Consider the following 15079-nt stretch of genomic DNA (forward strand, 5'->3'; position numbering starts at 1 on the left):
CCATCCATTCACCTATCCACCCATACACCCATCTATCCATTCATCCATTTATCTACCTACCTACCCATCTATCCATTCATCTGTCAATACATCCATCCATCCATCCACCCACACACCCATCCATCCATTCATCCACTTATCTACCTACCACCCATCTATCCATTCATCTGTCAATCCATCCATCTATTCATCCATCCATTCATCCATTCACCCACCCACCCATCCATCCGTCCATCTACCCATCCATCCCTAATAAGTGATCTTAATCATCTCCCAAGCGGAGATGATCCATTCTCCAAACTTAAAAACCAGAATGGCTTCCTCTTGTCCAATGCTCATAATTGTCCCAACTTCTATAGCATTTTAAAGTTTCAAAGGCCCCTTCTAGCTTTGACATTATATCATCTAATGACCCTTATAGTTCTGGCATGCTGCTTCTGGGTCCTCAGGTTAGACTTGATCATCTCTCCAACATGGTGGAATCAAACAAGGCCAAGAGATCTGTCATTACATAATAAACCATCCCACAAAGGAAGCTGTGGGGGGAGTTCATTTGAGTCAAAATAATCCCCAATCCCCAAGAAGGGCAGATTCCTTCAACCATCTCTGGGCTGAACACTCCCCCCTCCATCCCCCCTGTGTTCTACTTACTCCAGACAGGTAAGGAGAGCCGCTGCTGGATGCCACAGATCTCCTTTACCCAGGAATTCTTGATGATGACGGTACGTGCCTGCAGCAGGTACTTGCGAACTGAGTCTTCCCGCTCATGCCAAACCTCGAAGGCCCGGTCATCCCCCTCCACCTGGTCATTCACGTCAATGTTGCTCAGCTAGGGTTGGGAAGGGCAGGGTCAACATGAGAAATAAAGTTCATTCTCTCCCTCCTAATGTCTTAGGAAGACCCAAGCCTGAGCTTAGTTCAAATTGAAGACCCATCCCATTCTAGGTAGCTAGCTACTCTCTGTCCTAACTCAGGACTGATCCAAGAGGAAATCAGATGATTTGGGGTAGATAATGCTGGCATTTATATAACACTTTAAATTTTGCTAAGCACTTTGCCTATATTATCTCATTCAGTCCTCATAACAACCCTGTAAGATGGGTTATTATTTCATTTTATAGATGAGGAAACTGAGGTTCAGAGAAGGCCATAAAGCTAGTAAGGCAGGATGTAAACTCAGCTCTCTCTGAATCCAAGTGCACTGTTCTATTTACTATGCCACAAATGACCACCAGAGGAGTTTGGGATTGTCCACAGAAATGATCTAATCAATTAGTTCCTGTGTTTTTCTCCCATGCTCAATTATTATTATTACTAGTGGTAATAATGATCAATAATGATAGCTAGAATTTATATACTACTTTCATATTTACAAAGCACTTTACAAATATTTGACTTTTATAATAATCATGGGGGATGGGTGCTATTATTATTTTCCATTTTACAGAGGAGGAAACTGAGGCAGAGATTAAGTGGCTTATTCAGGGTCACACAACTCGTATATATGTGAAATAGAGTCTGAACTTAGGCATTTCTGACTCCTTGTTGCCTTTTCTAATTCCCCCTTAAAGTTTTTCTTGGCTACCTTAGCTAGGAGAGATGAGCTTCAATCATTGGGGCATCAGTTCAGTCTCAAATTGGGCATGAGTATACATAGATCAGACTATATACATTGAACTGGAAGGGACCTGATATGGCTCAGAGAGATGGATCCTAGATCTCAAGCTTGGATCTCAAAAGCCATCTTGATTTGTGCTACTATTATTAGTTGTTTTTCCATTGACCCCTTTTGTGGCTTTCTTGGCAAAGATAGTTTGCCATTTCCTCCTCCAGTTCATTTTGCAGATGAGGAAACTGAGGCAAACAGGATTAAATGACTTGCTTAGGGTCACACAGCTAGAAAAGGTCTGAGGCTGCATTTGAACTCAGGAAGATGAGTCTTCCTGATTCCAGATCCAGCACTCTATCCACTGTGCCATTTGGTTTTCCACCCTTTCCTGCCCCCCACATTTAAGTGGCAAGGAAAGAGAAGCCTAGGGATGTGAGGTCTAAGGACACACAGTGGGAAATATGAAAGAGCGAGGTTGTTGGGTTTTTTTGCAGGCTGGAGGTGGAAGGATGTGAATGCAGCTGTGATATGGTGGGGGGGTGTCTGTGAGGGAGGAGCCCTAAATTTTGAGTCCCAGCTCCATCATTGGCTATTTTCTCTTCTGCCAAAAAAGAGGGCAGACCAAATGATCCCTAAGGTTTCTTTTAGCTCTGGGCTACTGTGATGCTCCAGTAACAGAGGAATGTTCTTATTGGCTTTTGCCTCCTTGTCTGTTGGTAAGAGAAGGCACAGGTGATGCTGTTTCCTGGGAATGATTCCTTTCATTTACCCAGCATTCCATGCTCTTCAAAATGCCCTATTGTTTTATACACATGTAAGTCTCACTCTTGCCTCTGCTATTTACAGTGATGTAATTTGGGGAAGGCCAATTCCTCTCTCCAGACTTCAGTTTCCCATTCTGTAAAATGAGGAGATTAGATGAGATCCTCTCCAGTCCTGACATTCTAGGCTCTGCATTTTATATTTTAAGATTCTTCCCAGCTCTGACATTCTATGTTCTAATGACCATTATAATTCTGACGTGCTGTGTTCTGTGTTCCAATGTCCTTCCCACTTCTGACATTCTATGATTTCAGATCCCTTCCAGCATGGATCCAATGAAAGTGCCTGTTAAAGCCTTATTTGATCAATGGAACACTGGGAGCAGAGGACTCCAGCACCATCTTCCGTCCTTAAACACTGCCTTTGATTTGATTTTTCTCCTGGGTCTGGAGGATGTCCTCTGCTCTTCCAAGGGCTCCCGTTTGTTTCATCTGCATTAAAGGGGCAAGGGTTGCCATCCAATGGCACAGTATTGGTTCATAGATACTATCAACATGCAGCATGGATGCAAAGACCTGCTAGAATTGGCCGGAAGAAGCCAGGCAGGGGAAGGAGGAAGGGGACCACTACAGGGAGGGAGGGCTTAGCATCTTCCATACCTTCATCATGTTTCTGAAGACATAGCTGTAGGTGTCTGTCCTGGAGTCACGTTTTGGCTTACAGATTACCAGATGGTTCCGGAAGAGGAAGACATGGCGGTTGTGGCCCTTCCAGGCCATCCTGGCCCCTGGGGCTCCCTCCCATACAATGAAGTGACCCTGGGAGTAAACAGCAGTGTCAGAAAACAGGACTAAGTCAAGGACTTCTAGCCATGTACCAGGCACCCTCCAACAACCAAACCCTGCTCCCATCAACCCTCAAATCATTGAATAAAATGTCATCAGTCCTCAAACAGCCGAACAAGTACCATTTCAGTCCTCAGTCAACCTGGGGGTCTCGTCAGTCCTCAAATTGCCAGAGAACATTCTGTTATCCCTTAAACGCCCAGTGTCTCAGGCTCCAAAAGAATAAATAGCAAACCCTTAGAGGTTGGCCACACGACTCGTTCACTGGTGGGTACTAGTAATTCAACAACTAAACAGTGTTGTTAGACTTTACATTTCTAACTAGTTCATTCAGACACTTCCTTAGGATGCCAAATCAGACCTGCCACCCCCCTGCCCATCCCTATCCTTCACCCAGTGTTGTTTTTATTAAAATCTACCTTTACAATTTTCTAATTAGACAAATGATGAATAATTCCAAATGATTCCCTCCACTACTAAGGGATGGGTCATAGTATCAAGTGTATACATGTTTATGTATAAACACACATCCCCACAGGCATTCACTGTAGCTCAATGAATTAATTGCTTTTAATTTTTTATCTTCTCAGTACTACCTTTTTATCAATTATGAAGCACTACCTTTCAATTTTATTTATTTTTAAAATGTATTCATTAGTTAGTAAGTCTAGTGTGTGAAGATGCCTGTGCTGGGCAATGGGGTAACATGAAGTTTAGATAAGTGATGACCCTGGCTCACATGAAGCCTTAAGTCTAGTCGGGGAAGATGAGGCAAAGAGAAACAGAATATACACTATTACATAATGAATGCATTATAGAAGGGGCAAACCAAGTCCTAGGGAATATCTGAGAGGGGATATCATTGGCCATTAGGGAAATCTTAGAAGAAGTGGCCTTTCCTTGACCAATGACACATGTAAAACATGTAAAAAAAAGTGGAATTGCTCATTGGCTATGGGAGTGGGGTGGGAGGAGGGGAAGGAAAAAACAGGAATCATTTAACCATCAAAAAATATTCTAAATTAATTAAAATTTTTCAAACCTAAAAAAAGTATTTTTAAAAAATGAAAAAAAAAAGTGTCTTTTCAAGGCTAGATGGGAATTTTACCTGTAGAGGCAGAGAGGGAAGAAGGAATTCTAGTTACACCCAATGGGAATACCCATGAGCAAAAGCACAGAGTTGGGCAAATAGGAAAGCATGGAGGATGTATGGAGAATGGCAAGGAGTCTGGTGTGGATGCTACATCAAATACGTGCATGTATCCATCCTTCAAGAACCATTTCTTAGGCACTTCCTCTGTGCGGGGCCCTGCACTTAGGACTGGAGATACAAAGAGGAAGTCAAAACAAGCCTTCGTCTTCCATAAGGGTGGAAAGACAGGATGAGGCCATATTGAGGCGCCATATGTCAGCACCATCACATAGGAATGCATGCATAGTACCAAGGGAGATTAGAGGCGAGCTATTCCAATTCCATTTTTTTAAAGAGGGAAACTGAGATCCAGGGATTGTCATACGTACCTGTGAATATGTTCATATATGATATAAATATCACATATTGTACATGATACAATGCATGCATACCGAGGCACAGCCCCATGCTAGGTCACAACCTCCTTGAGGGCAGGCCCAGATAGTTTTCCATCTTTACACCCCTGGGCCGGGCCCTGGGTCTGGTGTGTGGTAGGGACTGGATGGATGCTGATAAACTGACATGGATGCACACGGACCCCCTCTCTATCTAACAGACCAGGGGGAGCCGCATCCTGGCCCCCAAAGCCTCGGGCCTTGTCTCAGCAGCTGCCCAGAGTCTTAGAGCTGGCTGGGTTCGCGCAGTAAGTTCTGCCTCACTCCCAACGTGCTGAGCTCTCCTGCTTATTTCTCCTTATACCTAAGTATTTCCTATATAAGTTCCAAGACAGAAGGGCAGGAAGGGGTGGAGGGGCATGCCCAGGGCCACACAACTCGTAGGCGTCTGAGGCCACGTTTGAACCCGGGACCTCCCGTCTCCCAGCCTGGGTCTCAGTCTACTGAGCCACGCAGCGGCCCTCATCCCCATTTTACAGATGAGGAGAAGGTCTCCTGGTTTCAGCACTCTGCACTGCTGCCAGGGCCGCCTCTGGGTTTTCACCAGCAACACCCCCCAGTGAGAGCGAGGAGGCCAGTGAGCTCCGTCCTGGGGGAGAAGCGGGGCACCTGGCGAATGGGCTCCCCCAGGGCCTCCAGAGTCCCAGGGTAGTTCTCCATGAGGGACACGTGGAGCTTGTTCTCGGCCCGCTGGGAGAGGGCCGACACAACTGCATAGGCTTGCTCGAGCAGGGCACAGTTCTGACCGTTCCGCGCCTTGTTCCGGATCAGCTCCTGGAAGAGGGAAAACGACTGAGATCAGCGAGTTACAGCCAAGGACAGGGTCAAAAATCCTCCTGAATAACTGTCTCCTCTTGGTCTCAGGGCGGAGCCTGGCTGGTAAGTTCAGGGAACGAGGGACTCCCTCCACCCAGCCAGGCGGCCATCTTTTCTGCCCCCCCCCCCCCCCCCCCCCCCGGAGCAGACACACAAATCACCATGGAGTTGGGAGCTATTTAGCCACAAAATAAAAATGCAGCCACTCATAATAGGGTTACATGGTAAAGCTCAGACCGAGAGTGGCCTGTAGGGATCCTTTTGGGCAGATTCCATTAGTGAGCCCCAGTTCTATGGCCCAAAAAGGCCTGGGTGATTGACCCGGGGCTCTGGCCAGCCCTCCATCCTCTGGGCTGGGGTGTCTCCTGCATGTCCCGAAGGCACTACCCTGGAAGACAGCTACTCCCGGGGAGGTTGAAGCTTAGAGAGAAAAAGTGCCGGGGAAGGGTCAGAGCTGGAATTCATCCTGGTTGCAGCATCTCCTTCTTCTCTATTCAGAAAAGCCATGCCTCCTCTGTTCCACAGGGAAGCAGTCACCCCAAGCCCCCACAGTGAATCACAGACCAGAATGCCACAAGAAAAACTCCCCTTTCTGTCGTGCCCGGAATCATAAGATAGTTTCCTTCTCACAGCCATCCTAGGAGGTAGGTGGTGATTGGCCCCATTTTATTTTATTTTTCCAAACTCTTACCATCTGACTCAGAATCGACACTAATTAGAGGTTCCAAGACAGGAGAGTGGTAAGGGCTAGGCAATGGGGTTAAGTGACTTACCCAGGGTCACACAGCTAGTGTCTGAGGCCGCATTTAAACCCAGGGCCTCCTGCCTCCAGGCCTGGGTCTCAATCCCACTAAGCCATCCCTCCAGCTGCCCTTTCATCCCCATTTTATAGAGGAGGAAAATGATCCCCAGAGAGGGGAAGGTCTCCTACTTTCAGGCCCAGCACTCTCCACTCCTGTATCAGGGAAGGGTCACCCCCACTAGGACCCCCGGGCCACAGACTGGAGAATCTGGCCCACTCACCTTGATAACAGTCTGGTACTGCTGGATCCGGTGGATGGGTTTCTCCAGGTAGTGCTGCAAGGGAGGCAAGGGAGGCTGGGAGGGATCGGCTCCTGAAAGCTTCTCCTCGGAGTATTTCTGCCCAGAACGAGAAGACATTGGGTTTACCAGGGAGAAGAGCGAAATGCTCTCGCCTGATCGGGTCTGTTATTGAGCAACGTTTGCTGTTGAAAAATAAAAAAAGGGACAGTGTCTAGCTAGCATCCCTATGCCTCAGAGACGGCTCTCTCCACTCATGTTCCATCTGCTGGACCACCCCATTGATCCCTTCCGCCATTTCTCTGGCTCTCCTGGGAAAAGAGCACGAATAGTCCCGGAGGCCCCGAGAGGCCCGAGGCCCAGCTGACCTTGTAGAACTCCTGGACGGCCTTGCTGACCACCACAGACTCGGCCTGCACGCGACCCACCAGGTACTGGATGTACTTTTCAAAGTCTCCCTCGTTCTTGATGAAGCACATGGCCACATCGTCGTCTGTGTCGCACTTCTGTAACTCTTGGAGAAAGCGCCTGGGGGGGCAGGGGAGGGCTCAGCGCCTCCTCAATGCCCACCATTCCCTCAGAACCACACTGGACACGACCTGCGGGGGCACATGCCCTGGGGAGGGCTCATCAAACCCAAAGGCTTGGACCCGGCTGGGTTTGGGTCCTGGCTCTGGTCCTGCCAAGGCAGGGCTCCTTTCCTCTCCTCCAGGGGTCACTGAGACAGTTCACCCAAGGCCTCCGCAAGTCATCCAGGGCTCCAAGACAGCTTTGGGGGACACTCTGAGGTTCTTGTGACTCCTGTAAGTCTTTGTGGGGGGATGTCAGGGAAATAGGGAGAGAGTACGGGGACATTTTTCCTCTTCTAAACCTATTTCACAGACTCACTTTTAAATCTAGAAAAAAACCTCATCTATATGCTCCTGTTTGGTCTTCAACAACTCCATCATGGGAATGCTTTTATTGTCCCCATTTTACAGATGAAGAAACTGAGGCTCAGATGGGCTAAGTGAATTAGGTCTTTCTAATTCCAAGTCCCACACTATCTCTTGCACTGCCTAGCTGCCTTTGAAAACATAGACGGACCACATAAGAACAGTGTTCCATCTGGGAGAGACCTTACAATAGACTCTCAGAGGAAGGCCAGAACAAGTCACTGGGAGATGTCAAGGACAGAGACAGTCAGGGCTGGGAGGAATCTTCTCTCAAGAGTGTTTGGGGGAGGTGGAGGCCCCAACGGGAGGAACGAGAGCAGCATGGACACAGCCTGGAGCCAAGGCTACTTACTCAGCATGGAAGAGGCCAATATCGCTTATGTTCCGGAAGATAATGGGTTTCTGGCTGGACACGGAGGCAGGTACGCTGGGGCAGGACTCCAGATGCTGCAGATGGTGGGTTTGCACGAAGCTCAGGGCACTGACAAAGTCCTTCTCGGAGCTCAGCAGATCCTGGATGACAACACTGTGATGGGCAGATCCGAGAGTCAGGGAGAAACGAGTGAGGAAAAGGCAGAGATCCCCGTTCCTTCCCTGCCCTCTGAGCTCCAATGTAGAGCCCCTTTCTCCTCCTGGCTCCTAGCTCTCTAGCCCAAAGTACAAGCCTTGGCACATGATGCCCGAGTGAAGGTGGGGTGGGAAGCGAGAAGACGGATACTCAGTTTTTCCGGCAGTCATAAACATGCCTGGGTTTTAGGAAGAAGCCCTGGCTTCCATATTGCTCAGTAACTATTTCTTTTTTTAAAATACTTTTTCTATTTTATTTTTCTCCTAGTTACATGTAAAAGCAATTTTTTAACATTTTGAGTTCCAAATTCTCTCCCTTCTTCTGACTCTCTCTCCCTCTCTCTATTTCTGGTTTAATGTATATAAATTCTTTTTGAGCCAACCACAACTACTCAACTACACCCCAAAAGCAAGGACCACATGTTTCACAACTTCACACAACCTAGCAAGTGCCTGCTGAATCCATGATTGTGGGGTTAGGGGAATGAATGAATGAATGAATGAATGATTCAAGATGAATGAGTTACTGAGTTTATTTAGTCATCAAGCACTTGTCAGAATGAATGATAGATGAGCTTTTGTCTTGTCTTGACTGGAACCAGACCTTCCCATCACTTCTGGCCATCTACAAACCATGCTCATCCCACCTCTGGACCCCTGACTCTTAATTTCTAGCTCCCTTTTTTTTAAATTTTGTATTTATTTATTTATTTTTATAAACCCTTACCTTCTGTCTTGGAGTCAATACTGTGTATTGGCTCCAAGGCAGAAGAGTGGTAAGGGCTAGGCAATGGGGATTAAGTGACTTGCCCAGGGTCACACAACTGGGAAGTGTCTGAGGTCAAATTTGAACCCAGGACCTCCCATCTCTAGGGCTGGCTCTCAATCCACTGGGCTACTCAGCTGCCCCCTTCTAGTTCCCTTTTTATAGGTTATCTTCTTCCTTAGAATGGAAACTCCTTGAGGGCAGGGACCATCTTGCTTATATATTTAGGCTTGGCACAGTGACCCATTAAATGTTTCAGTGTTTGATCATTCATTCATTCATTTGTTCATTCATTGATTCATGAGTAAATGGATGAGTAAGTGAATAAGTGAGGATAAAAAGTAGATGAGTGAATGGGTGAGTAAGTAAAGGAATGAATTTGGGACATGAATGAATGATTGAAAAGGCAAGAAGCGAGTGAGTGAATAAATGAGTGAACTGAGTGAATGAATGACTTAGTGAGAAGGCTCAGTCAGTTTCCTGATACCCCAACCAACCAAAGCCTGGGTCCCCACTCACTTTAGTCTCTTCTTATATTCATCCTCTGAAACTGGTTCTCCAGGGAACTCGGGCACTTCAGTGGCTGCCCACTCTGGTGAAAGCTGATGAGGTAACATAAGTTTTCTTTTTTTTTCTTTTTTAAATTTAATTGATTAATTTAGAGCATTTTTCCAGGATTACAAAAATCAGGAACATAAGTTTTCTGTCCAAGATCCTGGACCTTCCTTGAGTTTTGGAAGGGCCAGGGACCTACCTAGGAGGACAGACCAAAGTAGGGCACTGTAGTTGGGGGGCAAGGAAGCAGGGCCCCAGGAGAGGAGAAACTCTATAGTGAAAAGGAGATGGATAGATGATGCAGAGAATAAATTTCCTCAAAAGCAGAATTTTGCTGAGGGCTTAGGACAGAGGTGCCTCAGACAGGAAGTTGGAGAGAGGTCTTCCATGGAGTGGGGACATAATGCATTTTGTTTGCTCTGTACAAATGTACTTATCACATATTAGAGCTATAGATGTATGCATCGTAGCCCCCTATCAGTTTATGGGATCCACAAGGACTAATTATGTTATTATGCCTGAACTTGGAAGGTTTTACTGCCCCACTCCATGCCATATCCCCTACTGGCCTATCAGGAGAGTTTTACCTTTAGCCTCTTGTCCAGGTAAGCAGGTGACACCCAGCCTTGGCGGGAGGGACTGGACTTGGTGGGTTTAGTTCGAACAAGCCATTTGAGTGGATGAGCTGAGTCTAGGACCTCCACATACTGGCCTTCCCTTAATGTGATGGCCTCTGGATCTGCTCCTAAAGGCAGGTAGTTGGCTGTGACCATATAGATGTCAAAGATCTGTGAAAGGTGAAAAATCAGGGGAAGAGATGAGCAGGATGTGGGACCCTGGAACCCACCCTTAAACTTAAGGTCAGAAGGCTTGGGTTGGAGTCCTAGTTCTGCCACCAACTCACTGTGTGACCCTGAGAAAATCATTCAATTTCCCTAGGTCTCAGTTTTCAGATCTATAAAATGGGTATAACAATCCTCAAAGGACCAACCTTACAACATTGGTGTGAGACCAGAATGAGAAGACAAATTCACATGAGCTTCACCATCATTATCATCATTACCACCATCATCAACATCACCACCACTATCATCATGACCATGATCATTACCATCGCCATCATCCTCACCATCACCACCACCACCATCATCCTCACCACTACCACCATCATCATGATGATCATGATTATCATGAACACCATTATCAATCTCACCATCATCATGATATGGGTTGGACCAGATGATCTGTAAGGTGACTTCTGATACTAGTATTGCATATTCTCTGACATCTTCTGCTCTATATTCTAAGGTCCTTCTTACTGCTGATGTTCTACTAACTTTATTAGCCATAACAGGGGAAATGATGCACCTAGGAGCCAGAAATTTTGCATTTTAATCTCAGCTCATGTCCAATCCCCATTCTGGGCATTAGTTTCTCCTCTGTAAAATGAGACATTTGGATTAGATGGATTTCTAAGTTCCCTTCTAGGACTACATTTGATGATCCTAATTCCCATATAAATAGTTTAATAAGACCCAGACTACTTCTTGATGCTATCTCAGGCCAGTGCCAGTGTCCAGAGGAGCTCAGGTGAGTTTTAATTGGATGGCATCAGCCAGAAGTAGTCTCATAAAAAAGGCAAAAACAGTTTTGAGACCAATGGGCCTAGAGCAAACCACCTGGTCCCACCAAAGATGATGTACCTCCCCTCTGGCATCTCCATCTTCAGACTCAGAGGAGGATTCTTGGACACTTGAGGAAGGCCGGGACCGGCCATGCCGGGGAGATGGGGAAGGGGTCTTGGATTCATCATCACTCTCCCCTCCAGGGACCCGGAGAGTGGCTGAAATAAGGAACAGAGAAGGAAAAGGTCACTATAAGGTATTGAGATGGGGGAAAATGGCACTAAAATTGTTCAATGTCATTTCCCTGTAGCCTTTCCATCTGGAATATCCCTTTGGAATGCTCATCCCCAACCTTCTCCCACTGGCCAGTTCCTCCTGGAACTTCTATTTATTTTGGAGAGGCTCACACTGGTCTTTGTTCTCTTCCCAGCCCTATTCCTGGCTTTTGGACTTCAATGCCATGCCTCCTAGCTGGGCACCTTCATTTCTTTCCCCCTTTACTTCTGCTTTTATCTCCCTTTTGTGTGTTGTCTTCCCCCATTAGAATGCAAGTTCTTTGAGGGAAGAGACTGCATTTTTTCTTCTATTTGTATCCCTAGGACTTAGTACAATTCCTGGCACATAATGAACATTTAATAAATATTTGCTTCTTTCCTTGTTTCCTTCCTTCCTTCTCTTGTCCTCCTATTCTTCAGGCAAAGACCCAGGACTATTGCATTGGAAGTAGTATTTTGGGGTGGGGTTGGGGGAGGTCAAGGCTGAAATGTGATGTAATAAGTCATTTAAAAAAACATCTGCCAAGAACTAGGGTGGGTGCTGGGGATACATACATACACACACACACACATATACACACACAAGTCCTAAAGATTGATTCATTTATTACATATATATATAATGTATGTATGTATGTATATATGTATATATAATGTATGTAATATGTGTAATGTATGTAATGTAATCAAGAGACCTGGATTCAATCCCCAGCTCTGACATTTGCTAGATAGGTGACATTGCCTTGGGTACCTTAACATCTCTGGCTATTAGTCTATAAAACTGTTTGTCTGTAGAATAGGGATAATCAGACTTGTCTTATCTAACCTTCATAAGGTAGTTGTGATAGAAAAGCTTTTTAAACTTGAAAATGCTACAGAAATGGTAGTTATTGTTATAGGTGTTATCTCATTTGGGAAGTTGTGTTTTTAAGTTGTTTCCTGCCAGAAAAGCCCTTGTATCTAACATCATTCTCCCATTGATACTATTTGGATATAAAGCTTGGAACATCAGGGTTTCATAAAAATAAAAATTATATGCAATCTAAAGGGTGAGGGAGAGTTCCCTAGGGTGGGAGAGGTAAGCAAGTTACATCATGCTACTGGTAATGACTGACATGATTTTATACATTCTTGGTGATGTCTTTGTTCCACTATAACCTGATATATGGTCAATTAAAAAAAAAAGCAGTCATATATAGTTGAGAGGAATGAAAATTATTTTATATTCTAATCCATTAATCCCCAGAAATTTATCATTTCTAAATTTTAGAGTTCTATTCAGACTTAATTTTGTTCTTATGTGATCTTTTGTTAGCGTTCTCTAGTTCTGAAAATAGTTCATTAAGATTCCCCACTATTATAGTTTTACTATATATATTTCCCTCTGATTCAATTCACTTTTCCTTTGGGTAATTTAGGTGTTATGTTATTAGGTCTATATATATTAAGTATTGATATCGAGACAATAAATTATGCAAGAAGTGACTTAAAAAACAAAATCAGGAAAGTATGACTGGAATTAGTAGTGAGTAGATCAAATGATGAGACAGAAGATAACAGGCCAATTAATGCATCAATATACATGAAGTATTAACAAATCTGAGAGGGACGACAGAGTGGATAGAATGCTGAATTTGACATGAGGAAGATATGGGATTAATAGCAGTGTGTCACAGAAAAGCCTCAACTTCTACTTTATGTTTCAGCCTTATACAGTTCTCCAGACTATAAGTTATATATGGTATGATCTGAATTCACCTTAGAGGTCCGGTTCCATGTGAGGCAGGTAGCAACTCTGCCCAATCCTGGAGGATAGGGGGACAGACAAGTAGGAAGGAAATAGATTTCTCTTTCTGCCCTTTTACTATTCCTTCCAATCCCATCACCCAGGAGTCTCATTCAGTAAACAAAAGGTAGTAGGTCTATCCTTGTTTCCTAAGAAAGGAGGTGCTCGGGCCTCTAACAGAGACTCAGGGACAAGGTGTCTGCTCACCTTGAGTGATCTTGGCAGACACCATCTCAGTGATCTGGGATGTCAACTTCTGGAGGAATTCTTCAGTTCCAACATCAGCAAGGGAAATGTGGCCTCGGCCCTCATGAACTTCTGACGGCTCTTCTGAAGGAAGAAAAATGTGGAGATCATCAGGGCAGGCAGAATAATGTTTCTCAAGCTTTAAGGCTACTTACCAGTCATAGAATCACAGAATTTATTTTTAAGTATTGGAAGGGATCTCAACAGCTCTCTAGTCCATAGTCTAGTCTATACCCTGAAGGAATAGTCCTCTTTTATGTTATCCCCATGATAACATAGCCAATAACTGATCACCCAGTCTCTGTTTGAAGGAGGGAATATCTCTTCCCTTCCAAGGCAGCCCATCCCACTTTTGTAGAGCTCTAATAGTTAGGAAATGTTTTCCTGACCTTCGATTGGTCTCTCTGCAGCTTCTACCCATTGCTTGACCATCTCTCCCAAGATAAGTTAACTTTGTCTTTAGTTTTGCATCCTAGACTCCACTTCCAACATTCTCCAATTGATTCCATCCTTTTTTTCATCCTATATCAACTTTTTTTGGCTTTCTTTCTCAAGGGCACTGCTGCTAAGTGGTCTTTGATTCCTCCTATTCTCTCTGAAGCCCAAGTGTTTGAAAGGCTGTCACATGGAAAAGGTATTGGACTTGTTCTTTTTTTTTTAACCTTGTAATGAGAATATAAAAAATTATAATAAATTTCAAAGAGCAAGATATTCTTCATGGCATTTATAAAAGAAAATTTGTTCCTTTTACAAAATAGAAAAGCTTCCCTTTCATTTAAACCCATTTCTTATTTACATAGATTAAATATATAATTTATGATTGCAAATTATATTGTACATTGCAGAGTGAAAACATAGAAGACAAATATATTCCAAAAAATCACCTCAGCCTTTTCCAGTTTTCAATTTTGCAACAACAGATTTGCTTTTCTGGTACATCATAAATAAAAATGTGCCCTATGTTTTCCTATTTAAAAAAAACAATAAAAAAATACCTTTCAAAAACCTTCCTCCCCTCTTTCCTCACCTCTTAGAATCAAGAGCTGAGTAATGGGGCTGAACTGGGAAGTACCATGGCTACTGGACATTTGATAAAATTCACATTCATTTCAATGTGGTCACTATTTAGAGCCTGCCAGTTTTCAGATGAAGAAATGAAAACTATCAATTATCCTATGAAAAAATGTTCTAAATCCCTCTTGATTAGAGAAATGCAGATCAAAACAACTCTGAGGTACCACCTTATATCTAGCAGAGTGGCCAATACAACAGTAATGGAAAATGATAAATGTTGGAGGAAGTGTGGCAAAGTTGGGACAGTAATGCATTGCTGGTGGAGTTGTGAACTCATCTGACTATTCTGGAGGGCAATTTGGAATCATGCCCAAAGGGATTTAAAAGGATGCATACCCTTTGATCCAGCAATACCACTACTGGATTTATATCCCAAAGAGATAAAAATAAAATGGGTAAAGAACCTGTTTGTACAAAAATATTTACAGCTGCACTTTTTGTGGTACCAAAAATAATTGGAAAATGAGAGGATGTCCCTTGATTGGAGAATGGCTGAACAAATTGTGGTATATGATGGTGATGGAATACTAGTGTGCTATAAGGAATGATGAACTGATGCATTTCTTTAAGAACTAGAAAGACTTCCACGA

The 15079-nt window shown here is 44.3% G+C and overlaps 1 protein-coding gene across 35 annotated transcripts in view; it reads right to left on the reverse strand.

Moving 5' to 3' along the window:
• OBSCN (obscurin, cytoskeletal calmodulin and titin-interacting RhoGEF) overlaps window positions 1-15079 on the reverse strand; it is a 328849-nt gene that overhangs the window by 82966 nt on the left and 230804 nt on the right. For all 35 annotated transcript variants that reach the window (XR_008913488.1, XM_056805136.1, XM_056805153.1 and 32 more), the window contains 10 exons: window positions 13377-13499; window positions 11187-11326; window positions 10071-10271; window positions 9448-9530; window positions 7948-8121; window positions 7029-7188; window positions 6643-6759; window positions 5413-5577; window positions 3031-3189; window positions 652-829 (listed from right to left, as the gene is read on the reverse strand). Coding sequence is in view for 34 of the 35 variants with exons in the window: in XM_056805136.1 (XP_056661114.1) it covers window positions 652-829; window positions 3031-3189; window positions 5413-5577; window positions 6643-6759; window positions 7029-7188; window positions 7948-8121; window positions 9448-9530; window positions 10071-10271; window positions 11187-11326; window positions 13377-13499 (1500 nt within the window). In the remaining variant the exon portion in view is untranslated. The remainder of the gene's footprint in view (window positions 1-651; window positions 830-3030; window positions 3190-5412; window positions 5578-6642; window positions 6760-7028; window positions 7189-7947; window positions 8122-9447; window positions 9531-10070; window positions 10272-11186; window positions 11327-13376; window positions 13500-15079) is intronic.

Source organism: Monodelphis domestica, chromosome 7 (genome assembly GCF_027887165.1).
Source record: "Monodelphis domestica isolate mMonDom1 chromosome 7, mMonDom1.pri, whole genome shotgun sequence".
Classification (NCBI taxonomy): Eukaryota; Metazoa; Chordata; class Mammalia; order Didelphimorphia; family Didelphidae; genus Monodelphis; species Monodelphis domestica.